Below are 27,755 nucleotides of genomic sequence, written 5' to 3'. Positions count from 1 at the left end.
TTGCTTCAAAAAACCAGAAAGCAGACAAAGAGCAACTTAAAAAATGACCCCAAAATTAACAAGAAATCAGTAAAAAGTTACAAGAAGATTCCCTTAAATTATCCAAAAAAAGTGAACGAACAAATTTTGGTACTAATAAATAAGTAAATCAATAAATAATAATTTCTGAGAATTATAATAGTCATAAATAGAGTTTTCTTGGTATTTTCCTTTGTTATTTGAACATTTTCTAATGATTCTCTCTTTTTAGCTATTTAGGTAATTTTATTGTCACCTTTAACTAATTTTTTTTTTTACATTTGAGGGACATTTCTTGATTACTTCAATCCAATTTGCTCTATGTTTCAAAGCTTTAAATGCTTGTGAAAGGCATCAGAACGCTCCACTAGAAAAAACGATGTTGATCCAGCTCTCAAAGGGTTAACGCTGCTGAGATGGTGTTAACTTTTTTTACTGACTTTATTCATGTGTATCTCTGAAGTACTACACTCTCTTTCTTCACTAGCTTCCGTAAGGACGGGTTTATTAGGTTAACGAAGGGCCGGATGGGCGGGGTCACGCATAGCTGAAACCCAGTGCGGTCCAATGGGATTGCAGGAATGTGTGTTTGCCATCAGACGGCTGATAAGAGCGGGCTGAGGCCGTGATAAGGGCGGCATTTACACTCCCGATCAGACCCTGAGTGTCGTTGCTGTGAGGCTGGCCTCCATCTGACCTCCGGCACGCAACTCCCTCCATCTCCCTCTCCATCTGTGGCCCGTGTGTTTGTTGATAGTAATTTTATGAGCAACTTTACATTTAAAAAGGTTTGTCACTTGGACTTTGTTTCAGCCTCGATTTGAATCTGAAAACTTAGTTTGACGGCGGAACAGTTGCTTTATTGATAAGTAGATCAACAGATCATTAAAATCTTGGATATAGTGGTTTGACAAAGGTCCACTTCTTCTTCAGCTTCTTCTGGAGTATTGATGAGTCGAATCAAACAGTCTTCATCAGCAGATGGAGTTTTCCCAGTTGTTAGGGAGATGGAGCTACACTGATTAGTCAGTTAATTAGTCAATAGACAGAAAATTAATCTTTGAAGTAATTTTTTAAGAGACGTGCCATACTTCCGTTCCTCCGGTCCCTGCTTCTAAAACGTGAATATTTACTGGTTTTTGTTGTGTTTTGTGATATCAAACTGAAGTGACTGAAACATCACTTCAGGCATTTTTATTTATTTATTTTTTCAAATTTCTGACACTTAATGAACCAAATGGTTGATAGAGAAAGACAATTGATTATAGAGAAAATCATTAATAGCAGCCCTAGATTTGTCAAAGAATTGTATTTACCAAAAATCTTGACAGTCAACTAATTAAAGTCTTTTATTGTGTAGCCTTTGACAAAGTATTGAAGCACTGGATGTTGTCAGGTGGAAGTCTTTTAAGGCTGGCAAGGGCCGCGCAGGATACATCGTATTGTATAGTAGGGCAGCAGATGCTCACTGACGGTCCGACATTGACCAGCGGCCAACCGTCAGCTTAGTGTCTCAGGGCCCTTAAGGTGTCAACCATCACAGTTTCAGTGTCTCCTGTTCAATTTTCTGATGGGGACCTTTTTTCTGCGTGTCATTTCCCATCTTTCTCGGATCTTATCACTCTACCAATAATCCATGAATTGGCAAACAAAGAGGCGAACACTTTCTGCTTCCAGCGTCTCATCTTTGATGATTTACTGCCCTTTGATGATTTATATCTTTGTAAATCATCAGTTTGGGCTCTGGGAACTTGCGATGATTTTTTTTTTTTTTTTACATTTTATAGACATAAACAATCATCCATGGACATCAAACAGACATGGATTTGGCCATAAAATTATATCTTGTGTGATCAACTGTGCATTTTTTTTCTATGATATGCTAAAAAACAAGTGATAAAATCTTGGAACGAGGTTGTTGCTTTCGCTTCAATCAGCCACTAATTAGACCAAATCTTTTTTGCTTTCAAAGCTCGGATCAAGGAACTTTTCTCGTTGGCTGCAAGTCATCGGCGGAGACGTTTTTGACTGCGTGTGGCTGGAAATGCTATCACTGTCCCCCTGGGAGCCCGCCTTTGAAAATGGCCACTATGGCCACTCAAAGCCTGCAAAGTTTGTTTGCACTTAATGGTGGTTGAGAGTGCTTGTAAATGAAGACACAGTGGAAGATAGAGAGTGCGTCGTCCTGGGGGATCGGCCCTGCAGGAAGAAGGTAAAGATCAGGTAAAATGGGAACAATGTCAAGCCAAATTTAAACAGAAAAGATTTTATATGGGTGAAAATTGGAATGGCTCGGTGATACATTTGTACTTTGCTTCACCTAACAGCTTTCATGACTCAGGGGGCGTTGGCAGAAGTGAAAGAGGTTGAGTAGAAAAGTACAATCACAGTTCGATTTTCCCAGATGCATGCATGCACATGATTGAATATATAAATGTTTTGTCATCCAATTTGTCATCTCTTCATTTTGTCTCATCTTTGATCTGTCAGCTTTGCAGTTTCTATTTTCAAACGCGACCGTCATGTCATCTTTTCCTCTGATAACAAAGAGATTGTGTCAGTTTTGATTCACAGATATCCATTTCTGATGCATGCATATCATCAAGGCAGAAATTGAATTAATTACAGATTTATTTTTGATAATAAGTTGGTCTCATCTGTCACTCCGACGCAGATCTACTTGTTTGCATACTGATGTGTGCAACCTGTGTGTGTGTGTGTGTGTGTGTGTGTGTGTGTGTGTGTGTGTGTGTGTGTGTGTGTTTGTGCACTTGCGTGGTCATCTGGTTGCTCACTTGGTTATAGGATGGACACAGGAAGTGAGTATTTATAGATCCGGCCTTCAAGCCTCAATTCAGGAGGGAGCTTCCTGAGTGGTGCACAGAGGGGGGATTTTATATAGGTGTGTGTTTTTACGTGTTTACATGTTGAACGGAGGCAGAGAAGGCGATAAAGGAGCACAGGGAGGCCGCTTGTGCGAACGAGAGTGAAAAATACTGTGTGCGAGAGGCATGTGACTGTGTATGTGTGTGTTTGAATTATTTAGCCCAGCGTCCCGACAGAGGAGTGAACGAGGTCAGGAGCTCATTGCTGCAACGTTTTTCCTCTCTCCATCAATCCATCTCTACACCCTCCACCCTCCACCCACCAGCCTCCTCCTCTTTCTCCTCCTCCTCCTCCGTCACTGCAGAGCTCCTCTTTTATTCTGCCCGTTTTAATAAACAGGAACTTAGTAACAAAAGGGGTCTCTTATGTTACTCATGTCCCTTCAATTATGGGCAAATCATGAGGGAAGAACATCGATCCAATTAAATACAGACACTGAAACCCGCTGTGTGCATGTGCGTGTGAGTGTGTGTGTGTGTTTGTGTGTGCGTGTGAGTGTGTGTGTGTGTTTGTGTGTGCGTGTGAGTGTGGACTTGCTCAAGTAAACCTTTGAACCCCAGTGCTTTAAAGGGCTCTTTCAAAGGCGTTTGCAGTCTGAACGAGCCATTGAAGCTAATGAGCTGTGTGTGAATGTAAGTGTGTGTGTGTGTGTGTGTGTGTGTGTGTGTGTGTGTGTGTGTGGGTGTGTGTTGCAGAGTGGAAATGTCTGTGTGTGTGTGTGGTTGGGTGGGTAAGGAGGATCCTGTAATATTGCTTGGTGGTTGCAGCAGGCTGTTTCCCCATAGGGCCTTTCTGTAAACACCTCCACGTGCATGCACACACACACTCACTCAAACACGCACACGTTTGCGGCAGCAGGTGATTCATTCTTAATCTTTCATTCCAACAGTTGTGGATTAACCCTAATCTTAGCCAGCAGAGACCCAGGTCTGAGAGGCTGACTGACACTGAGAGCATGTGTGTGTGTGTGTGTGTGTGTGTGTGTGTGTGTGTGTGTGTGTTTGTGTGCGTGTGCTCGAGTGTATTGTTTATGGAGCTGTATGTGTGACATGATAATTGTTTCCCATGTTGGATGAGTGGGGTGTCTGTCTGACAGGACATGATATGACTGAGGCAGATACACATGACAGATTGACAGGTCACACAACACTGTAAGATTAGACACAGCAGGAGCAGGAGGAGGTGCAGAACGAGGAGAGACATGACTTCTTCTGACACTAATTCCTTTTCTAACATTTTAAAATTAGCTCTGTTGTCCCAGCTGTGAGTTACAGTTGTATTTAGATGGGTTTAGTTGGGTTATAGTTCACATTTAGGGCATTCTATTTATACTTTAGACTATATCTATCTATCTATCTATGGCTTACAGTTATTTAAAAGCTAAAATACTTACCCCAGTTTGGTTGGACTGGGTGGCTGGATCTTACAAAATACACCTTTAACCCTTTAAAACCTGGAGCAACATCACTCTTTTTTCCTTTCAGACCCATTTCACAAGAATTTAAACCTTTGATTTATTTTACAACATGGAGAAAAGGCAATGAGCAACTTCACAAAAAAAAATCACAAATTGCAACAATTAAGTTGATTTAGAAAATTATTTTAAAAAGCCAATGGAAATGTCCAGGGGAACAAATAGCAAGGCAAAAACTATATAAAAAATTACATATCTAATTATCATCATTACCTTTTTGTGTTACAGAATTATTATATTTTAAGCACTTTTTCCATGTAATTTCCCTTTGTTTCTTCTTATTTATTTATGCATGTATCTGTTTGTTTGACTAATTTTCAGATAAATTTCTTTAACTTGTCACTAATTCCTTGCTAATTCTTGTGTCATTTCTTCTGTTGTTGCTCATCGCCTTCTTCCCATGTTTTTGACAGAAATCAAGCAATATGCTCAGGTTTCAGAGGGTTAAATCACATCCCCGGTCATATTGTGCACCTATTGAGCAATATAGGGTGAGACATTTTTGTTGGCGTCTTTGTGACCCTGCTTATGCACCCTCAGATGTTTGTAATCGTCTGTTTTTACACCAGCTGCATGACACAAATGCCATCAACACGCCCACTCGCTTGCAGTGAATTATTCGGACAATGACCTGCTCTTTTACACATGAGCTCAGTCAGACATTACAAGGGATTTGTACTAGTTATTTACATTTTTTCTCTCCTTCTGTACCACCGCTGCAGATGGATTTCTGTCGGTACTGAAATAGTTTTGAGGTTTAGGTGTCATGGTTGGCCTGGTGGTTAAGAGGCATAACATAGACTGATTACAACGTCCCCAGTTTGATTCTTTTTTTGCTGTTGTTGCATGTCGTTCCCCCTTTCTGTCCTCTCATTTCTTACAGTGCCCAGTATTGATGTTCAAAATCCACCCCTAATTGTGAAGAGATATATTTGGCTTTGTAACCGCTGAACATAAATTGCATCTTAAAACCTAACAGCTCTTGGGAAATGTTCTCAAAAAGAAAATTGAACAAAGCAGAAAAGGTGTGGCGACAGATTTGAAAGTGATTAGATATTGTGCAGAGATGGAGGGAGAGGAGATTTGAAGAGAATGAAAGGGGAATCAGGTCAGAGGCAATCACAGACAAAAGTGATATTAAAGGAGGGGTGGTGGCTCAGGTGCAGCGCAGGAACAGAAAAGAAAGAGGAGCAGATTGGAGAGAGGAACAAAATGCAGCGGGCGTGGAGAGGAAAGGAGGATAGACCAGACAGAGAATAGAATTTGTTAATATGTAAAAGTGGTAAAAGGATATGAGTAGCTCATCAGAAAAATAGCGTGAGATGAGTGGGGAGGGACTGGCTTTAGGTGGAGCGAAATGATAAAAGAGTAGAGGAGCTGACGAGGAGGAAAATAGAGAAAATGAAAAGGAGATGGATTGGTAGCAGCAGAGAGAGGGAGAGACGATGAGAGACTGGTGGTTAAGGCAGGAGTGTAAAGAGCTTAGAGCAGCTGAGACGGATTGAATGGAGAGAACAACCTGGACAGGATTACACCGAGACAGAGGAGAGAGGAGGGCTGTAAGAGCACGATGGTATCATAACCCATCTATCTCCCTGTCCTCCAGTTACACGTTTCCACTGGTTTACTCTGGCCACTTTGACACTCGCAAGCTCCACAGTCACACTTTAATTAAAGCGAGCACACAGTATCAAGGAATTAATGATCACCAATTGTTATACCAAGCACTTCGGAGCTAATCTATGTGTTAGACAATCATTCTCCAGCCATTAGTTTCTTAAATCCACCTCTTAATTAATTAGTCAGTGAGTAATGTTGCCTACTGAGGGATGAAGCTTTGCTGCTAAAGAATAATCAGCGATGGATGAACACATTCGCACCGGAAGCTTGGTATAATATTTGCTCTTCAGATGAGGTGATTTAGCAGAGGCTGAAGGAAGATAACACCGTCTCAGTGGCAACGGGGAACTCCTGTTTTGCACATTTTACCCATTAATCCTCATTATCTGCTTGCATACACCTACCTGCCTCGTGCATTTGTAAAGCTGACAATTTGTGGTTTTTAGGGGGAGTTACATGTTGGAGTTAGTGATGAACCACAGTTTATCCCACGGCTGCCGCAAAGGGGGTTCCCAGATATGGTCGTCAAGCACAGGTTTTTGGTTTTGACTCCTAATTGGTGTAATGACAAAACTTCAAAGCGAATAAGCATATTCCCCCGAAAACGTTGAACTGTTCCTTTTAAAATGTGACTCATGAATGTAGCAGTCATCAATTAGCTGCAAGAAGTTCAACCAAAGAGTGATTTTTTTTCCTTGCTCAGATTATTTCATTCCAATTTAATAGGCCTGAAGAAATGATTTATGTTTTACGAGAAAAAAGTAAAGGCATAAAACGAACATTAGGAACAATAAACCTAATTTTGTGACTTTTCTCTCTCATACTACCCAGTGTTTTACCTGCAAGATGCAAGAACTTTCAATGCAATGCCATCACGATGAAAACAAACATATAAGCTTTGTATAGATAAATTATACTCATGTCTTTGACTGTGACTGACAATATTTTTCATAATCTATTAAGCAAATGGTTGTTTTTTGATTAATCGTCTATTCTCTTCTTGGTCATAAAAAATACACATTATTGTTCAAGGTAACATTAACAGATGCCTTTTTTTGCCCCAACAACTAATAATCCAGGTGTAATTTCCTCCAAGTAAGAAAATGAATTATTATATTATTATATATTCATGAATTTTTTTTAAGCGCTTGAAGATCCAGTCATCAATATTGAGAGAAACAATATTGAATGGTCAGAGTTGCCATATTGACATTAAAGGTGTTTTGATTGATTAATAACATCGAGTGACAAGAAAACATTCCACCATAAAAGTTGCCCCTGGCTGCCAGCAGTAGCCTTTGAGCGGCACATTTAATAAAATTATTTTTTCTCAGTCTCTCACTGCTTACTGTTAAATAGCAGAGATAAGGGGCAGCAGAACATTCTTTCTTTTTTTGGAACGACTTAAAAGGTAAAATGTATTTTATAACATTAAACAACGATAAAACCAGGCCCATGGCCACCTGGGGCTAGCTAATAGTCTGGCTTCTACTAATGCTATCTAGGTTACAAGTATGCAATAAAAGAATATAAAAGTCTATCAATACCTTTGAAATTTCATGGTTCTTGATACCTAATTTAATATCACGGTAGAAATATAAACATTAAATCCTCTGTACTTAAACATACACTCCTTTTATTAAAAACATTTAAATGAAATTTAGTTTAAATTTTCTTAATCTCAGATAATCTTCCTCGAATGCAAGTCTATGTGGGCGAGGAAACATATATTAATATACAGCCTACAGTATATTAACATACTTCTCCTCTTTTGTTGTTGTTGTTTAACATGCGTACATGTAAGATGAGACAGTTCGTTTTTTGTCGTGGGCTATTTGTCTTGTATGTCCTCCACTGTGATACGGATTAATACGTGACCAACGCAGTGCTCTACTGAAATTTTAACATTTTTGACTAATGGCAAAGTCAAACGTGCAGAGCTCAGAGCAGAATGGACACTCAGCTCCTCATCACACTGCTGGCATATGTAGCATAGTGTAAATTTGAATTCCTACATCTATTCAACAGCCACCTTCCATGTGTAGTTCTGTGGTAGGCGTTCTTCTTTCTTTGGCATTTAACGGCAGACTGCAACACTTATGCTGCCCTGTCACATCTGAAAGAATTTGCTGCATGCCCGGTGCTTGCTCTACCTACAGTACTGGAGAAAAGCGAGAATCCTGCCGTTATGTTTTCAGCATTTCAGCATTGATGTTAGGGTGTCAGCTCTTGTGACACTGCTAATAACTAGCATTAATGACAGTAAGGCAGGCCCAGTTCCAGGTCAACATCTAACATTTCTGGGGGTGCTCTGTGGTAGCTGCAGTGTGGGCCAGTGTCGCCTAATACTTGATACTTAGCCAGATGTTTGTCTGACTGCTGCATGATATTCTCAGCATGATGAACTATTCATAAAGTGCGTCTAACATTTGAGCATGTGGTCAGTTGTACTTGACACATGCATGCAGGAACAGTGGTTACATAACATTCAAAATGAACTACAACTTGCTTGCAGGCGCCCGCATCATAGGTACGCAAGAGAGGATAGTATTTTATATAGTATTTTATACACATGGGATCCCTGGGGGAGTGGGGTTAAACAGGGTTAAACATCTCGTGGCCCCTTTAGGGCCACTGCCATGTAGGAAAAGATAACTACAATCATATCAGATGATGACAACTGTAAAATGTCATCTGCTGTAAGAACACACGAGCCATTCATTGAAACAAGTCTGGACAAAGAAAATGTCTGATTTCCTTCCTGGTTTCTAATATGGGCTCATGGCTTATTAAAGTCTTCTGACACTGATTCGTTAGAAGTAATCAGTGTCTCATGATAAACATCTGATTAGGTCACAAGCATTCAGTCTGTGTGGCCCATTAAGACAGAGACCATATGCCACTCTCGCCTTATCGAGGGCGCACTCCCCCACCAGATCTCACAACCTGCGTAATTAGTGTTCGATATCAAGGGCTGTTATGATACACGAAAAATCAGTCGACTCTCTGGCTGCACCGACAGTCACTTGGCCTGCAGTCATTGGCTGGAGACCACTCCAAGGCCCCAGATTGGCTGCCAGTTCGCAAAAGTCAGTCAACCAATGGGAAGGAGCCAAGAGAGCGAAGCAGGGTCAGCTGCTTAGGATGCCCCTGGAGCAGCAATTTGTTTACCTCCTCTCTCTATCTCTCTCTTTCTCTGTCTGTGTGTGTGTGTGTGTGTGTGTGTGTGTGTGTGTGAGAGAGAGAGAGAGAGAGAGAAATAGAGGTATGGCATGATAATAACATGCATCATGCCCTCTGCACACACACTTGCAAAGGTGCATCTCTCCATTCCAGATTGAATTACACAGGGCCGATTGGATTTTTCTCCTCTGCATCAAAGACAAAAACACTTCTCTCTTGTTCTCCACCGCCCCCCCACCCCCCACCCCCACCCCTCCAACCCCTTGCCTCTGGGTCCATCCATGCCATCATCACTTCCTGCTCAAGTATTCTCCATTCGCACCTTCTCTTCTCTAAAAACCCCTTTTATGCATCCATTTTCTCTCCTTGCCGTTCCTTCCTTGGGGTTTGCAAAGTCGCATGACTGTCATTTAGACTGATCAACAAGCTTTAATTACATGACGCTGCCTTGTGATTCACATCACTGTATACGGGCAGAAATGTGATTCTCATCATCTGCTGTTTGTGTGTGGATTTTCTCGTGTATGTGTGTGTGTGTGTGTGTGTGTGTGTGTGTTAAGGGTGTCGATTTAGGCCTGAGAAGAGACCATTGATTACCGTTTCTGAGTGTACTCTGAGTGCCCCTCTCCCTCACTCTCCGCCACACAAAGGCATCATGGTCCGCGGGGCGCTCTCTCTCACACGCAGCCACATTTCTGAGCCCCTTTTGAAAAGTTCCTTAGAAACACCAGAAAAGTTCCAGCCACAGGCGCCACGCCCTCCCACTGGCCCTGCAGAAATAGGCCCATTGAGCCAGGCTGTAATCACACACGCACACACACATATAAATCCGCATTCAGCCTCGCTCCCTCTCCTCTCTCTCCGCCACTTCATAGAAGCAGCCACAAAAACACAGTCATTGACCCACCAGCCAACCAGCAGCATTCACTGCTCGCTGCAACATTTCTCCAACCAGACATCAATACGCACACACACACACACTGGCACTGCCTGAACACCCTGGACAAATCTACACCCTCATAAGCACACAAACACACGGCGGCGTATTGTGGAGTGTGGGAGCGGCAGTTGTGTCAGAATCTCAAGGCATTTCTGGCAGCAGGACAGTGACACACACACACACACACACACACACACACACACACACACACAATCTCACTCGGAGATGCATGTTTCATAAGGTCATATATAATGGAGGAGGATTCCACGCAGAGAGGCCTTGTGTATGTGTGTGTGTGTGTGTGTGTGTGTGTGTGTGTGTGTGTGTGTGTGTGCTAGCCTTGAGATGTGGTCTTTAATCCTGTTGGATTGTCAGATTACTGTAACAGCTGGGTCCTACATACAGATATACATCTCTCTGTCTCTGTATCACCCCCTCCCACCATAAATGCCCCCTCCATACTCGGCCAAGAGATGATCTGCATCAGACATTAGTGTGTGTGTGTGTGTGTGTTTTTGTGTGTGTAGTGGTCTCACAGCTCCAGTCCATTACATGGTTTCGGGCCAGCTGATGTGTCACTACACAGTCATGTGACCCCTATTGAGTCTGTGGCAAGTTTCAGTGTCATCTGCTGGTTTTGTCAGAGATGCTGAGACATTACAGGTTGAACACACTTGGCCAGTGAGGTACAGTGAACTAATTTATCCCAGTTTTAAAAAAAATTAAAATTGGGTTAATTTGACATCACTTGTGGTTACCGTGTTTCCTGCAAGTACAGTTTAATTGACTGAATTCCCATGACGTTTTGCTTAAAACATCACATTCTGGTTAGACAACTGGCAATTTATTTTAAATGCAGAGAGATGTGAATCAGCAAACTTGTTTATTTCTGTTGTCATGTTGTAACTTGAAAGATTAAAGAGTTAAACATGATGGTCCGACTTATCAGATGTTTCTGCTGCGCTTAATTTATGTAAACCATAGCAAACCATATTTTAGCTAATTGAAAAATCTTTAAAGTGTAAACTATATTTAGAATTTTTCTCTGTTTTATGTTACACATTAACCAATCAAGGCAGTGGTAGACCAGCAAAGTAAAATTACTGTTTTTGTCTTTGGAGTATGGTACTTTTGAGAAAACGGCTTCAGTTGCCTGGCCGCAGATTAAATTGCCTCTGCACCCAACTTGATGAGCCTACAACCACTCAGAGCCATGAAACATGACATAGTGCTGGGGCAGACAAATGTACACAGACTACATGGTGAAGCTTTTTCCATCAGATTTAAAACTATATCAGCTGCAGCCATCTTTGTTGTTTTCAAAAATGCTTAAACGGCTCTCTTCTTTACTAAGCGAGGTTCATGCTCACCGCGGTTTCCTCAGCACAAGAGTGCACGAGCCAAAAAATGACATTATCACGGATTTTGCATGAAGTGCAAAGACTCCACAAGCTTTCAGTCATCATATCAAATCCACCTCATATTAGATAGATGACTGGAATTTAGAACGGTAGAGCGGACAGACACACCTACCAGAGCAAAAAATACATGAGTTCACAGATTCACATGATTCCCAAAGTAATTTAATGCTGACACAAATATCTTCCAAATTATGCTTTTATAGCAAACAATCAAAATCTGTGTAGCAGGATTTAGGGTCATCTTTGATTTCATTTCTTCTTAAACCACGTTTAAGAAAAATGACAAATAAATCTACCTTGTACCTTGCTGTGACTCTTTCACAATAAAGCAACCCTCTGTTTCACCATATTTAATGTGAAACAGCTGCAGCACTAGGAAGTGTTCGATTTGCATTAACTGTAACCTAATACGGCTTTGATATGGCTGCAGGGAAGTGAACAGTGAGGCTGATATCAATGAAATACAATTACATAATACTGGTTTACATGCCTGCATTATTTCCTGTGAATCCCTCGTCCATAGGTTGGCAATTCGAATCTCGTGCGGGAATGGCAGACTACTACTTCCTGTACTGTACCGTACTATACTGTACTATACTATACTATACTATATCATATTATACTGTACTGTACTGTACTGCAGTACTATTGTCGTAGAAAATTCATACTATTGAAACATGTAAAGGTAATCATGACTAATTGTATGGAGTGGTATGATTCAGTAATGTCATTAGGACCTTAGAGTCTCTCGTTGTCTCCAGTAAGTCTGAGTTTTAAGATACTGCAAGAGCGAGACCTTGTAGATGTTTAGACTACACTGATAGGCACAGCTGTGTGATATGTAAACAGTACATGTGATATGTAATGTTTAAAGATGTATGACTCTTCTGTTACTTTAAGTTTTTGGTATGTCTCTGTCCATGCACGTGTTGTGCCAAAAACTTCTCTAGATTTACGTCAAAAAAACATATTCTCAGTCAGGGACAAATGAGGCTCTCCGAGTTTATTTTCTACTCATCAAGTTTATTTAATTATTCATCAAGTTTGTGCTATTATTTATCAAATTTACTTTATTATTCATCAAAGTGAAGACTAACCAAGAGTATTAAGATTTTCTATAACAACTATACTGTACCATACCACACTATACTATATGCCTGCTATACTATACTATATTATGCAATGCTATGCTGTATGCATGCAATACTTAATTATTCTATACTATACTAGACTAGACAGTCTCTTTTATGTATGACATTAGCAATCAAATTGCGAGAAATGACAGATTCTGCACACGATCAGTAAAGGGATATTAGATTTGATTTTATTGTTCAACCTTCCATTGAAAGTGAACCTCGGTTTCTCTATTTTAAAACACATCATGACCTCCATAATCAATTTTATAAAAGAGGGAGGGCAGGCAGCTTTCCACCTAATAAGGATTAATCGCTGAGCTAACAATGAAGCAAATGTAAAAGCCTTTGACTGATTTGAAGAAATTCTCCGCTCTGCTGAAGGTACACTGAACATTGTCATGAATGGATTTGGGTCTTTTGTTTTGTAAATGATAAATGAGATAAATAAGTCTTTCTGCATGAAAGTGGATTTATTTCTTTCCAGTGATCCAGATGCATGGTTCCTTTCCTCCTCTGTGCACCTGTTCTATCTCTGCAGCTCTCTGACCAAGCCATTCACTGTACCATATACCATATTTAGCAAATGCATGACTTTCCATAAGGGCATTCATCACTTAGATCATCTTTGTCCTGATAACTCAGTGGAGAAAGATAATATTAGAAAGATAATATTAGTGCATGGAAGCTTTTCAGCTGTGGTTTGGTGCTGCACGGGGACAGCTTTAGGGCCAGAGCGAGCTGGAATAACAAACTAGAGCCAATGTAATGCCATCCTCCCACAGGTTTTGTAGGGGGGAATTAATACGGCCAACATGGCTGCGATTTTGGATCAGCCACGGTAGCGCTATCAGGAATTTGATCGGCAGAAAGGACTAAAAATAGTGGAAGGAGAAAAACTGTTTCGCTCATTTCCTGGCTGTTGTACGGGCATGTTTACAGGTTTTGCTCGGTGGCTCACATTCATTGGTCACGGGGAGCACTCGTGTGTGAAAAACTGAGACAAACAAGCTGGAAAAGATCAGAAATGTGTTTGGCAGGGGACTAAATCAATGTTTCTACCTTCCCACTCAGTGTTACTTACAGCAGCATGTCCGCGAGGATCTTTTTGCTTTTGAATAGCAGTTTTAGATAATAACATATTTTAAAAAATAACATAAACAGCAATAAATATCAAACTTTTTTTATTAATTCCCCAAATTAGTTTTAACACTGACATCTAACATGCTTTTGTATTAATCACCATGTTCTCTTATTTAATCCAAGACACCCATAACCACTTTCCATCTTTTAAACAGCTAATCAGTGTAAAATTGCTCAGCGGGTTTCTTCTCGCAAACACAAAGCGATGCCTGCTTATGACCCCCTGCTGCAGCTGTTACTGCAGAGAATCTCTTGACACTAAAAAATGATAATTTAACTTAAAAATCTGAAGCTATTTTACTGAGCTTACTGCTGAAAAAGGAGGCCTTGGGGGCTGAAAACACTTATTATTTCACAGGAGGAGACATTCATCACAGACATTAAAACTATGACAGTAAATGTATGCATTAAGAATAGAGTTGGAAAATTGTTCTGATGGATGCTGAATGGCTGTGACCCACAGGGTAAGAATTATTATACTTCATTTATTGCATGAAAAAACCTGCATTCTTGTTATTTAAAGGTACAATTCCTGAGTTTTTCAATATTTCCCTGTGTCACAGTTCAGTGTTGAACTTCGAACCTTTCATGGTGAGCTCGGAAGAAGTGATTTGGAGGCACAGTTACACTTCTTTGGGGGTTTTGTTTTTTTATGGATGAACTACAGAATGTCATGGGGCCCCCGAGCAAAAGTATGAAGTTTTCCAGTAACATCATTCATTGGTAAGGGATGCATAGATCCCATTTTTACCTTAATATTAAATATCTGTTAATAAGTCTGCGATGATATAGACTTTCAGTATACTTTTGTTTATTTTTCCCTTTTACAGTAGTACAGTGTACAGTAGTACATTACCAAGGCTTTAACACTTAGATGTAGATTAAACCAAAATTGGACAAAATGCAATGGAAGCAGACCAAGCAAAGAAATTGTGACTTACGGCAGCGATTTATATACTTTTCACAATGAGTTCCACCTGAGAAGATTTTAGGCTCCACCACATTTGCTGACATAAAAATACAGTAGCATACACCTATAGTATAAAACTATAGACCGTTCATGCACAAGGCAGGTTTATTTCCAATCAGAAGATTATTTATTGTTTACTGTTGTCAGTCTCAGCCAAGCTGTATGGCATTTTTAGCACTAGAAGTAGCACTAAACTCTTTCACACGACTCTCAAACATCACTAGGGCCAACCCCTCATCAGATGCTGGACAGACTTCGCTGGCACTGTTTTGTAGCCAGCAGCCACCAGCACTCCTGCTCGTTTGATTGTCGTCCACTTTAGTGGACAGAGCTGCTCAAAATATTCTCCTCCAGATTTGTACTTCTCTTCCTAAGTTTTCTGCCACGATTGCAGTGTTTTTTTTAACCATTCATTAACCTCCACTTAAAATCTCAGTTTAGCTTGTAACTAATCATGGACAAGCTATGTTCATGAACATGAAGCGGGCTAATATCAAAACAAAAATATTACAGTAAAGGGGAAACGGTTTTGAATGACATTTTCAGGGATCGCACAAGTATTTTCATTAGAAATGTTGTAGTATTGTGATAGCCGTATGTATATATAATTGATTGCTCCACCTACCAACAATTATATACGTACCATAGTTTAAGAATCAGTGACTAACGTGTGAAGCATGTGACTTAAACATCCACTGAAGAGACAAAAACATCAAATCTGTGCGCAGCGATGAGGACAACATAATGTTTTACAAATTAGTACATGAAACAAACAGAAATGATATGTTTCCATCATGTTTTCCACATAATTTTCTGTAGTTTGAGGTTTAACTGGCACTTTTTTTACTGGTGCCACCAACTCCTAATATTGGCACAACAATAGTGCATAGAAACATGCATTAACTTGCATTTCGTTTTGTAGATTTTGTGGAAGTTCTGTTAAAATTTGCATTTCATTTAGATGGAAACTTGAATAGTGCGGATCTACTAGGTCTGAATGGTTTGGAGCATTTAGACACCTCTTTTCATCTCAAGCGTGAACAAAATTATTTCAACTAACAACAGAATTTTGACCTGCAAAATATCACAGAAAAACATGCATAAAGAGCAACAATGTGCGGCTTTAGTAGGAAGTTGCCTTTTTATGTGCATGTCCCCAGGGGCCCAGTGGCTCACTATCTGTCCATGAATTAGGAGAGTGTATTTTAGGAGTTTTTAAATCACCAAGGCAGACTGGGACAGGTTTTTTTGACCCCCTTGGCTGTCGCGTGCAGGTGTTAGCTGTTTTAAGGTTCACAGGAGTGTGCCTGGCATCACTGCTACAAGATACTGTCTCGACATCCGACCATGTCTGTGTGTGTTCGTATAAGGCGTCATCAAGCGTGAGCAGTGTGACCGTGCGAAGGCTTTCTGTGCTAATCTCTGCTGAAGGTGGCAGGTGTCTTAACCAGGCCGTCACCTGGTAACCTACTCACACAAGCACACACAGACACACTGCCTGCCCTCTATCTCACTCACATCTCCTTGTCTGACTGTAAGTGTGTTAGCGTCCATGCTGGCTACCGTCCAACCTGCTCAGCTGGTTGGAGACGAAGAGCAGGGCGGAGAGTGAGACGAGGCGGAAAAAAACAGTCAAAAGATGGAGAGAGATTAGAGGTCACTACTGACAGGTTCGGGGTATCCACTCCGGAAAGAAAGATGGGTGTGGAACAACACAAACAGTAAACTGGCTGCAGTTTTTCCTGTAAGTGTGCGAGTAGTCGGAGGGCATGTGCCAAGCAGTCTGAACGTTTCCAGATAGGGAGTAATCAACGGTCCACTTCTGTCAGCAAGCAGCACGCCTCAAACTCTCCACCTCTTATCAGTGCAGGTCTACTTTGGAGAGGAGCAGACAGAGAGACGGCCGTGAATCAGCAGCTGCTTTATGAAGCGTGGGCACTCCTCCTACAGTGAATTAAACTGCAGGGAGGTTTAGAAATTGTGGCCCATAAAGATCACTTTACCTCATGTTAGCGCTGATCTGGGTCTCCAATTTCTGCCGGATGATTATTGTTTTTTAACCAGAACTGTCATGGTGTGTTCAAGTGCACGGTTGACACATTTGGCATCCAGCAATTTAGTTCAGTCAGGACACCCACACTGAAGTTTAAACCATTCATTGCAACAATAATACTCATTGAGTTTGCTGATGTGGCTCCACTCATGGTGGAACAAATATGAGCAAGCTGGACACAGACTGAGCATAAAATGCATCACTATTAACGAACAAGAAACTTTCACTACTAACATACAGTGAAATTGTGTGTCGTGGAGGTAGAGGGAGTTAGATTGCTTAGGAGTGAATTAGACAAGACAAAAAACCCAAACATTTTCTTTTCACCCTGTCTTGCATTTTTTGTGAAGTCAATTTTTTTATGGTTATAAGAATTGGGAAGTTGAGGCTCAGGAGGCAGACCAGGGTGACCTCTAATTGGTGGTATGATCGCTGGCTCCGCCTTTCTAGGGATGCACGATATTGGATTTGTTGCCCATGTCCAGTTTTTTAATATAAGAACAACACATTTGTCCGATAATCAATATTGATATTCACTTTCATCATATTAATCATACTCTTATCGTGATGGTCCACCAGCAGATGAAGACATAAAATACGCTGCTTTTCCATGTATGTAATATTCATTCACTGTGCAAAATTTGAAAAATACTTCACATTAGGGTTGATGTTTTGTCCACATTCACTTTGTCACTGAAAAAAATTGGTTTGTGAAATCGGCAGAAATCAGCATGTGCCAATACTGATGACGTGCTGATAATATTGTGCATCCCTACTCCTGTCAACATGTCGCATTATCCTTGGGCAAGATACTCAACCCCAAATTTCTCCCGATGGCTTGTCCATCGGGGCGTGAATGTGTATAAAATGGTTAAAAACCGAGTTGCTTATGGAACCTTGTGTATGAATGTGTGTGTGAATAGGCGAATGTGACTCATAGTGTGAACTGTCTGAGTGGTCGAATGACAAAAAGGCGCTGTACGAGTGCAGTGAAACAGAAATTAGTGTAATGTGACATAAATATCCTACTAGCTTGGACCGGACGACTAACTCAGAGACATAGAGTATGTATGTTTGGGAATGAAAATTGGGTTACTAATATTTTATTTGTTTAACAACGTAAAAATAAGGAATGGGATCAGGCCTAACTCTGAAGTGTGCTGAGGTATGGAGTCTAATCAACCTTTTTTCATTTGCCATAACATTTGTATTGTCACTTGAGAAAATATGGCAGGTTGATTTATTCCCTTCCTGAGTAAAAAATGTGGTGTTAAAAATGGGCATGCAAAAAAAGAATACAATGGACGTGACCTCAATGTCTTTCATTGTATCCCTGTTCTCCTTCGACACCGTGGATGCAGTAAATGGAGGGCCGGCAGGAGGAGTGGGACTCACAGATGGTGCCAGCAAGCAGAGGGAGTATTCAAATGATTCTTCACAGTTCTGAGAGCCGCAGCAGTCGAGAACATTCGCTCTAATAAGATCTCACATATTAAAAAGCACAATTAGTGATTATTTCTCCAAAGCAGAGCAGCATTGCATCGACTGGATCAGGAGCTTCAACTGCTCATGTGTGTGCGTGTGTGTGTGCATGTATGTGTGTGCGTGTGTGTGTGTGTGTGTGTGCCAGGCATTGTATAGCAGCGGCCACAGCCTCTCGGGTTACTGAGGAATGCATTTGAAGTCAATCACAATGAAGCTCTCTATCTGCCCAGCTCGCCCTGAAGGGGATAACTGAACTGAACAGAACCAGTCTGAATCAACCAGAAAAATCATCTTTGGGTCGCACCACCAGCACCGTGTGTGTGTTTGTGTGTGAACCTGATGAATCAGTGTGTCTATATTACTACCTCTGCCTCCTATTGTTATCTGACTTCCTGCATCTTAGCTGAGCTGCAAACGCCCATTGTTTCTCAACACACACACACACCGGTCTTTCTGTCTTCCACACTCAGCCTGGTAATTGTCATATAACCTTCACGCTCACACACCTTCTCATCGGCAGGTTGCTGCAGTGCTGCCACTTTAATATCTCACACACACACACACACACACACACGCACACACTTATAATGCTGCGTTTTTTAGATTTTGATCCTAAATTAAAATCTTGAACAATTCAGCTCCTGTGGAATGTTAGTCTCTGTAAAAAACTGCAGCGTTGTCAGCTCAGGTATAAAATCCAGGCTCTTGTAGCTGTAAAACAAGCTGACTCGTGCACACACACACACACACACACACACACACACACACACACACACACACTGACAGCGGCTATAGTGCATAAGATCAAATGTATAGCAGAATGCCTGATGTCAGCTTTAGATCAGGTTTCTACCTGAGTCACTGCAAATGTTGCAACACCCCTCAGAGGACACACCTGTGTCCGCTTTGTCAGAACATGACATTACCCCAACAAACCAATCTTTTTTTTTTATCCCTGAATTTTATGTTTTTTCCCAGCTCCTTTTACACAAATATACATAATTATATATTCCTCCCAGATTGTTTTAAAATGACTCCAACTGGCACCACATGTCTTACAATGGCAGTGCTTCATATGTTGCCAAAAACCAGGATTGCATTCAATCCGCAGATCCAGTGGAATATGGCTGTCATCTTACAGTTTCCTTTTATAACAAATGGGAACAAAATGCAGTGGTGGAGGGAAATTGAGGGCAACATACAGACGTTTTTGGCCCCGGGTTATGCGTGCGGTGGAGGAGAGCTCGTTGTGTCTCGTTGTGGTTAGTTAGCTATGTGGCGCAGGCAGAAAAGTACAGCTGTTTATAGCTCCTGAAAACAGAGGCAAAATGCAGAGCTGGCCCTATTCGACTCCCCCGAAATCACGTAAAACACACACCCACGCACTGGGATAGGTCTGAGGGGAATTTGTGTGTGTGCATGTACACACGCACCACAAACAAAACCTGTGATTATGCCCATTCAGACACACACACACACACAGACACACGCTGTAATTGCATACAGTGACGCACTACTGCCCGCCATACTGTGAATTCACACTTATAATATCGGCTCATAAATTAAACATGTCGAGACACAGAGGGAGATTACATATTACTGTTAAAAGGTTAGGATATATATAGATGATTCACGTTTAAAAACACACAAAACTGCGCAGCTATGTCCTGGTTGTTGTGAGTGTAAGGGACTTGTAAAAGGGGCCCCTGGGGTGGTGCCGCCTTGAGGGTGGGGTGTGTGTTTATTTAAGCATGTGTTTTTTTGGGGTCACGCTGAACTTAAGAGGGTTAGCCTCGAGATAAGAAACGGGAGTTTAAGATGAAAGGAAAATGGGCCGAGGACGGGGATATACTGGCACAGAGTTTGTGGATCCGGAGGGAGGCAGCGAGGGTGGGACAGAGAAAGAGCAGGGGAGCTGGAGGAGCAGAATGTTTTGATGTTGGTTTTTAGGGTTGTTTTTTGACGTTACGTAACCTCTTCGTTTATGTAGCTAGAGCTCTCATACGTGTGTGACAGTGTGCATGTGTCAATGTATGTGTGCGTCGAGTAGCTTCTCACAGGGAGACGGGAATTTCTGTGAAAGGCAAAGGTTGCCCATAGCAACGGCCTTCATTGTAAAACAGATCCTTGGAATACAACACACACACACACATTCGCACCATGCTTGCACTGGAACGTCTTTTCAGTACTTTTCGGCACTCTCTGGGTTCAGGATCAGGAGGCCCGCACACACACATTTACACTTAAAGCACACACACTTCCGCTTTGTGAAGCTCATATCTTTGGTGTGTCGAGGCTCCAAACAACTTCAAGTCAATTTCATTTTCAGAAGGTACATATAGCGTTTCAACTCCACCTCATGCTGAGATGTGATGGACTGAGATGCTCCGGTTTCTAGATTCCATTATGCTTTTATTGGCTTTTAAAGGCATCAGGTTTCCGCTGTCTGGAGCCGGGGAGGAGCCTCTGCTTGTGTGTGTGTGTGTGTGTGTGTGTGTGTAATTAGCATCACACAGGGTAGCATAGATACAGCTCTACAGGGCCTCAGGATGAGCTTAAGATTGCTGAGGTGATAAGTTTGTTTTGGTCACATTTTCAGCAGTGGACTGACTGTTTTCCAATACCTGGAGCAAAGCTGAGCCCTTTGTTCTTGGCATAGCAGCATTGTACTACTTAGTGTGTACTGAGCTGAATCTAGGCACAAAGTGAAGGAAGATTTCAGCTCCTTCACTTGAATAAATGTATTGATATCACACTTAAAAACTGCATTACAAGCTGCAAAGTTCTACCTTTAAAATATAACATAAAGTACCAGTGTGTAGGATTTAAGGGGGGTATATAGGCAAAACGTTCAAGATAGCATTGTAAATATGTTTTCTTTAGTGTGTAATCACCTCAAAATAAGAATTGTTGTGTTTTCGTTGACCACTGAAGTAATTCTAACCAGGAAAAGTTTCAGCTGGCTACAATCAGCAGTCGTGACCACTAGATGGCACTATTTCTCCCAAAATATTCCAAACTGTTCCTTTTAGTAAAAGTACAGTATCAATCTAGTCAATATTTTTATATCAACAGACTACTTATAGGAAAAAGGAGGTTGCTCGTATTGATCAAGTATTAAAATGAAATTACACTATATTGAGAATGTCCCCTTTCAGACTCTTTTATTATTATATATTGTAATACTGAGTTATTATGACGCTTTCATATGCAAAAAAAATATTATTGAAACTGGAAGAGGTGAAGAAAATTTTTGCTTGCCTTTTTTTGTATATTCTGTATGTAAAATCTTTATCGGTAATGTAACCAGAAACTTAAGGTGACAGATAAATGTATTGGAGTCAAAATATAGAGTAAAAAACCTTCATGAAGGTACCTTAAAACCTGTACAGTACAGAACTCAGGGCTGCAGGTACTCATTATTTTCATTGTTGATTAGTCTGTTGATTAATCATTTCGTTGCTTGGTCAGTATGTCAGAAATTTTGTGCAAATATTGATTAGTGTTTCCCAAGGAGTTGTGCTGAAATACATTCTATCAGTGACAAAAATATCTAACACATTGATAGAAATTAGCAGAGAGACGGTACATTTCAAATCATAAAATATATTTGCCTGAAAATAAAATAGAGGCAGTCTACATGTGCAGTAACAGTACTCCTTGACACGTAGTGTGGTACGTGCTGTAGTTTGAAATGTATCTGCTCTGCAGTTCGGGCGGTGTCCCTTAAGTGCATGCATCTGATAGCAGTGTTAGCTGACCCTGTGTGATGGGTGAGTGCTAAAGTGTGTGTTTAAGCGTCGCGGGGACGTGGGATTGAGGTCAAGAGAAAGACAGAAAGCGATGAAAGAGATGCATGAAGAGAGAGGAGGGATCAGCCTCAAAGTGACCGGAGTCTGAGGTCACTCACTTCAGAGGTTCGACCCCTGAACGATCCACGGCTAATCTCTCCTACCTGACCCTGACAGAGGTCACGCTTTCTCCTCACAACAAGACATGTAATAAGCACGGACGAAGGTGCAGTGTTGAGCAAGGATGCTTGAAACGATCCATGAGAGACAGTAGCAGGCACTCAACGTAAAACTTAAATGTACAGCAGCAGTTATTTAAAAGAAATTGTGAGTTCAAAATACTACTGACATGATTCACCATTGATAATACTGTATATATACCACTTTAAGAAATACTTCACCCACAAAATGATCGTTTGTGTTAGGGGTCGACCGATTTTTTCAGGGATATCGTACCGATTATTAGTGCTTAATAAGACCAATAACCGATATTTGGAGCCGATATGCATTTACAATAAAAATGCAAATAGTTTTGTCAAAAGTTGGAAAATAACAAACTCAAACTTTCTTTAAATGCCCTTAGCAAAACTTTCATCAAAACTGAAACTTTCAACATCATATACAGCATGTTCCCAGAGAAGAATCCAAAAACGTAGAGAAGTCATAGTCTAACAACGGCAAAACTAAACCAAAACATCTGTTTACGATCTTTGACACAACTCATGGATCTCATTTATCTAGTCGTAGGCTCTGTACTTTCTGCATTTTTACCCAAAACTTTACTAAAACGCTTCTGCATAAGCAGTCTTGTGCAGTGACGAGCGGCACAACTTCTATTTTGTAAGTTGTGCTCTCTTTTATTATTTATTTATATTTCTGTAATGTATGGCTCATACCTGCCTGTTTGCACTATTGTATCTTGTATGTTGTAAATTTGTGTGTTTTTAATGTTGTATTATTTTATGTGTTTGTATGTACCTTTGCTGTGTTTGAGTGAAGCCAAAGACGGATTTCCCCTGAGGTGGACAGTAAAGTCTATCTATCTCTGTCTATCAATATGCAAAAGAGTATGATGTCATCTGCCAACTTCTGGTTACTTTTGGAGCTAATGTAAGCTACTTTCATTGTAAAAGAGTTGTCAACACTGCAAAGCACTGATGTGTACAGCTTCACAGAGACGCTAGCATAGCTGCAGATTAACAATTTAGTCATGTGGGATTTGCTGCATTTCTCTGTTTATATTATTGGGAACTGAATATCTTTTGATTTCACACTGATGGTCAGACAAAGTATGACATTTAAAGACGTCACCTTTTGGATTGGTGGATGTAAAATGTAAAGTTTTAGATTTTATAGTCTAACAATTTGAAAACAATTCACAGTTTAGTTGATGAACTAATCGTAAGACGCAGCCGTAGTTCAAAAGCTAACTGCCTTCATCACTCTGCTACTTTACAGGCTGAGCATCACTTGTAACCGACACGTAAGCAGAGACTGAATGAAACCCCTCTCTCCTTAAAGGCTTTGATGTTCCTCTGCCAAAATCCCAGCTTTAGATCAACTCATTAACTATGCTCCTCCATGGAGCCACAGACAGACAGATGTTACCCCGTCCACCATAATGCACCCTGCACCTCCTCTCAGGCGGCTGAGTGCGTGTCTGTGTGTGCCTGTAATCTGCCAAAGTGGTTTTTCTATTTAAATGAAATGACAAACAGCTCGGTCATCATTCATGATGAATAATCTCTATCATCTCTGTGTCTCCCGCAGGGACAGACTTGGTCGCCATCTATCGATGACGAAGGCTCGACGAGGGACGAGTTCTACGATGATGAGGACCTCTACTCGGGCTCTGGCTCTGGCCGTAAGTGTGTGTGTGTGTGTGTTTGTCTGTGTGTGTGTGTGTGTGTGGTTACACATTCACGCCCTGGTTCTTTGAAACTCGACAGCTGCTGGGTTTCAATCTGCTGACCCTGAGGACCCCCACCCCCCCTTCCCCTCCTCCACTGTGTCCTCGAGTTAGGTCGCTCTGGTCGCCAGACTCACTGCAGGGAGGCCACACAGTCACACAGTACAAACACGCCATTTGGCTGGCCAGTTTGGGTGCAGATTTATTGCACCTTTAAACACAGACACATCCTTGCAAACAAACAGCAACCTGGACTCCATTCCCCCACATCTTATTTGCTCTAATCAGATTACAGTCCACACAGATTAGGCAGTTGTGTGCACCTATCTGCGAGCGTATGTCTGCGTTTGAGTGAGTTGGCCGTCTGCGTGTGTAGGAATTACCTAGTTAACGTAAATCGCGTTGGTGTAATTCAGTTTGATTTTCTGATCTGGCTGTTGAAGCTTGAGCGTTGGCTCTCCTTATTAAGTATGACTCATTGAGGGCTGCCCTCGGTTCAGGCACTGCGCTAGTGGCGAGCACACTCAAAATAAATTACAATTCAGAGCAGGAGAGTGCAGCAGAGGCACCCCCTGTGGTTGAAATGGCAGCCGGGCAAATTGTTTTATCTCAAACCGTGATACAGAGCCGACTGATTGCAAAGGAAATGCTCATTTACAACAGGCGGATGTGCATTTTGTGTCGCTGCTGCGTCAGAATGTGGCATTTTGAGGGGTCTGATAAGTTAAACAGAAGCTGCATTGTTCGAATCCATATTTCGATATCCTCTCCAGCTCCTCTGTCAGCCTTCATGTCTTTGTGCCTGTAAATTCAATTTGTTTCTCTTTCAACCCAGGGAGCCTCACTGCTATAACAAAATGAAAGGTAGTATAATACTATTATGAGATTTAAGAAGAAAAAGGATCATTCTGCGCCATCATCTCTCTTCTCTTCTCTTCTCTTCTCTCCTCTCCTCTCCTCTCCTCTTCTCTTCTCTTCTCTTCTCTCTGTCCACACAAAGCCACCTAATTATGACAGCGTTGTTTTCATGCATCCACCCCAGCCTTTTCAGGTCATTTAAAAAAAAAGTCCTCTCTCTAAAACGCCAAAACAAAGGGAAAACAGTTCTTTTTCATCTTCAGTCGGCCAACAACACAACTGCACATCACATCCAACATCTGGTAAGGGGGACAGCCTGGTCTCAGCTGGTTAAACCTCTGTTCTGCTCTCTGTGTTTTTCACACGGCTAAACTCACAATTTACTGTTGTTGTTCTCATTTACATGTTTTTCTGTTTGTGTTGTCAGACAGCTAAACGAGCAGAAAATAGCGATTTGATTGCAGCTGTGATTGCTGGGCTGAGTTGTCAATAAAATCACTACTTTATGATCCCAAAGTCATTTGACAAAACAAACTGAGCCGTGCTGTGTGATTGGCTGTATTGACATTTAAAATGGGTTATCACGGAGACAGAGACAGACGGTTGTCTTTTTAAAGGGTAACTTGCACCCCATTTTCCCATGTTTTTGTGTCTAAGTGACTGATGGGAACAACAATCTTTGAAATTGGTCCAGTATTGAGCTAGATAACACTGGCTATAGTGTCGCACCTGCCGGGAAAAGAGCACCTTTATGTCCACAGAAAGTGATGTTTTTGCCACAGACAGGCTCAGATTTTTATTACAAGTGTCTGACAAAATCATGGAAAGGATCCCTACAGGGGTCGATTATTTTGTTAAAGAGTGAGATCCGTTTTGGTTTACCAGACAGAGCCTCAAAATTGCCATCACCAAACACACCAGACTCCATTTAATAAACAGTAATTTTAGTGTGTATAGAGCCAGCTAATTTTCACATCTGACTCTGTGAATTAAGAGTTTATTTCAACCAAACCAGAGTTGGTGATTGTTTGGACGGTAGATAGACAAACCAAGACAGCTTTTGTGAGTTTTATTTTGTTTCTGTTGACTTTGAATGAAGCATGTTTTTTGAGGATTGAAATACAGTTTATATAAATGGAGTCTGGTGGGTCTGATGAGAGTAATCTCGGGGATGATTATGGTTTTAAAAAGGAATCAATAATGTTGTCAGACACTGAATAACAATCTGAGTCTGTCAGTGGCAAAAAAAACAAGCTGTTCAATTGTTTGTAGGAAGTACATTGCCACGGGTTTCGCTGCAGCCCTGACAGTCAATATTGGACCAGTTTCAAAATGTTTCAAAAACATGGGGGTCCAGGTAGAGGAATAACAAAGTTAGGAGTACTGCACTGATTTGACACATAAAGGCTAGTTTAGTAGTTTAGAGCAGTCTGTAGTCTGTTTTGATTAATGTCCTCTGTGGATCTAAAGTAGTTTTAAAGTCTTAAAAAAACTTAATCCTAATAATATTATAGCGATGTCAACAAGAACCTAAAGGGGCCTGGAGTTTAATCACTGGTGTTTAGGCGAGGAAGCTGTCATGGTCGGGCGTTATTGGTTGCAATATGAGAAATGTAGTTTCCTTCGTTTTTGGAGCTTGACTCATATTAGTCACTAAAAGTCAGGATATCTTTGCCAGTGCTTTACAGATATTGTCATTGTCCACTCTCTGTCATAAGTACATTGGGAATAGGGTTAGATATCATTAAAAAAATGTTGACACCTGTATTAATACCAGTGCCCTTAAAGTGATACCAATACCAATAGAGTGCTTCATTTATTTATTCATATTTTAACTCCATTTGATATTAGTCATGTGAAAAGAGGCAAAGCCACCACCATTCATCTCGGCACACCCAACTGACAACCCTGTCAGATATACCGTGCTCGATTTCAGGACGCCACAGACTGTATAGCTTATAGCTGCTGCGGTATAGCAGGCTAATCACACGATGCATTAAATCACAATACACATGTGGAGATTGTCTGCAAAACCATACAAAAAGTAATTTCTTCTAGATCTGGGTACAAAAAGGCTAGAATGCATCACTATCGTTTGACTGGAGAAGTTTCAGTACTACTTTGTGCTGGGTTATTTCAGTCGATACCTCAAAGGTATCAAGCAGCAATACTCGGCCCCAACTTTATGGAAGTGCAATATTAAACTTTACTGCCGCACAGTCTTCCACCAGGCTTACAGCATCTTTTTTCAAAGCTCAGTTTTCCTTGTTCACACTTGAACACAAGGCAGGGTTTTACCGACTTATCCACTATGGAGAGCTGTTTTCACAAGCTCCATTGTTGAGTAAGAAAAATAGACAGAAGTCCAAAACAGGGTGAAGAGAAAGGATAGTGGGCGACCTGGCAGTATATGTCCCCATCTTTGAGCCCTCAAATCTCCTGTCTGGTGCAAAAAAGCTCCAGAAAATATCTTTAACAAATTCACTTCCCATTTTCTATATAGTGCTCTCATGTAGTTCTCTCTATATACATCGTATATACAGTGTGAAATGCATGCATAATATTGTTTCCTCCCCACAATGAAATGAAATAATAGGTGTCCATGGTATGTACACTGCTTTCTGTTAACAGTACCACAGTGCGATGCGTCACATTTTATAGATCCCAAAATAAAAAGTCGTGCAACACTACACCTGTTAGTGATGATGCAGAGTGAAGGAGACTTATAAGTGCCTGAAATCTGAATTTACAGCTCAGCAGGGTGTAAATTATTGAGCGTTTGTTATACAGGGAGCAGTGAACGAGTGTCCAAGGAATTGATTTCAAACATAGTCTCAGTTTCTGATTTACTGTTTGTGTGGGTGGTTTGAG

General features: G+C 41.0%; 1 protein-coding gene across 1 annotated transcript in view; it reads left to right on the top strand.

The window, feature by feature from the left end:
* Positions 1-27,755, top strand: part of sdc3 (syndecan 3) — a 45,721-nt gene that overhangs the window by 10,404 nt on the left and 7,562 nt on the right. Inside the window, exon 2 of the mRNA XM_042507050.1 lies at positions 23,888-23,981. Within this exon, the coding sequence (XP_042362984.1) occupies positions 23,888-23,981 (94 nt within the window). The remainder of the gene's footprint in view (positions 1-23,887; positions 23,982-27,755) is intronic.

Source organism: Plectropomus leopardus, chromosome 18 (genome assembly GCF_008729295.1).
Source record: "Plectropomus leopardus isolate mb chromosome 18, YSFRI_Pleo_2.0, whole genome shotgun sequence".
Classification (NCBI taxonomy): Eukaryota; Metazoa; Chordata; class Actinopteri; order Perciformes; family Serranidae; genus Plectropomus; species Plectropomus leopardus.
This window is presented reverse-complemented; position numbering and strand designations above follow the sequence as displayed.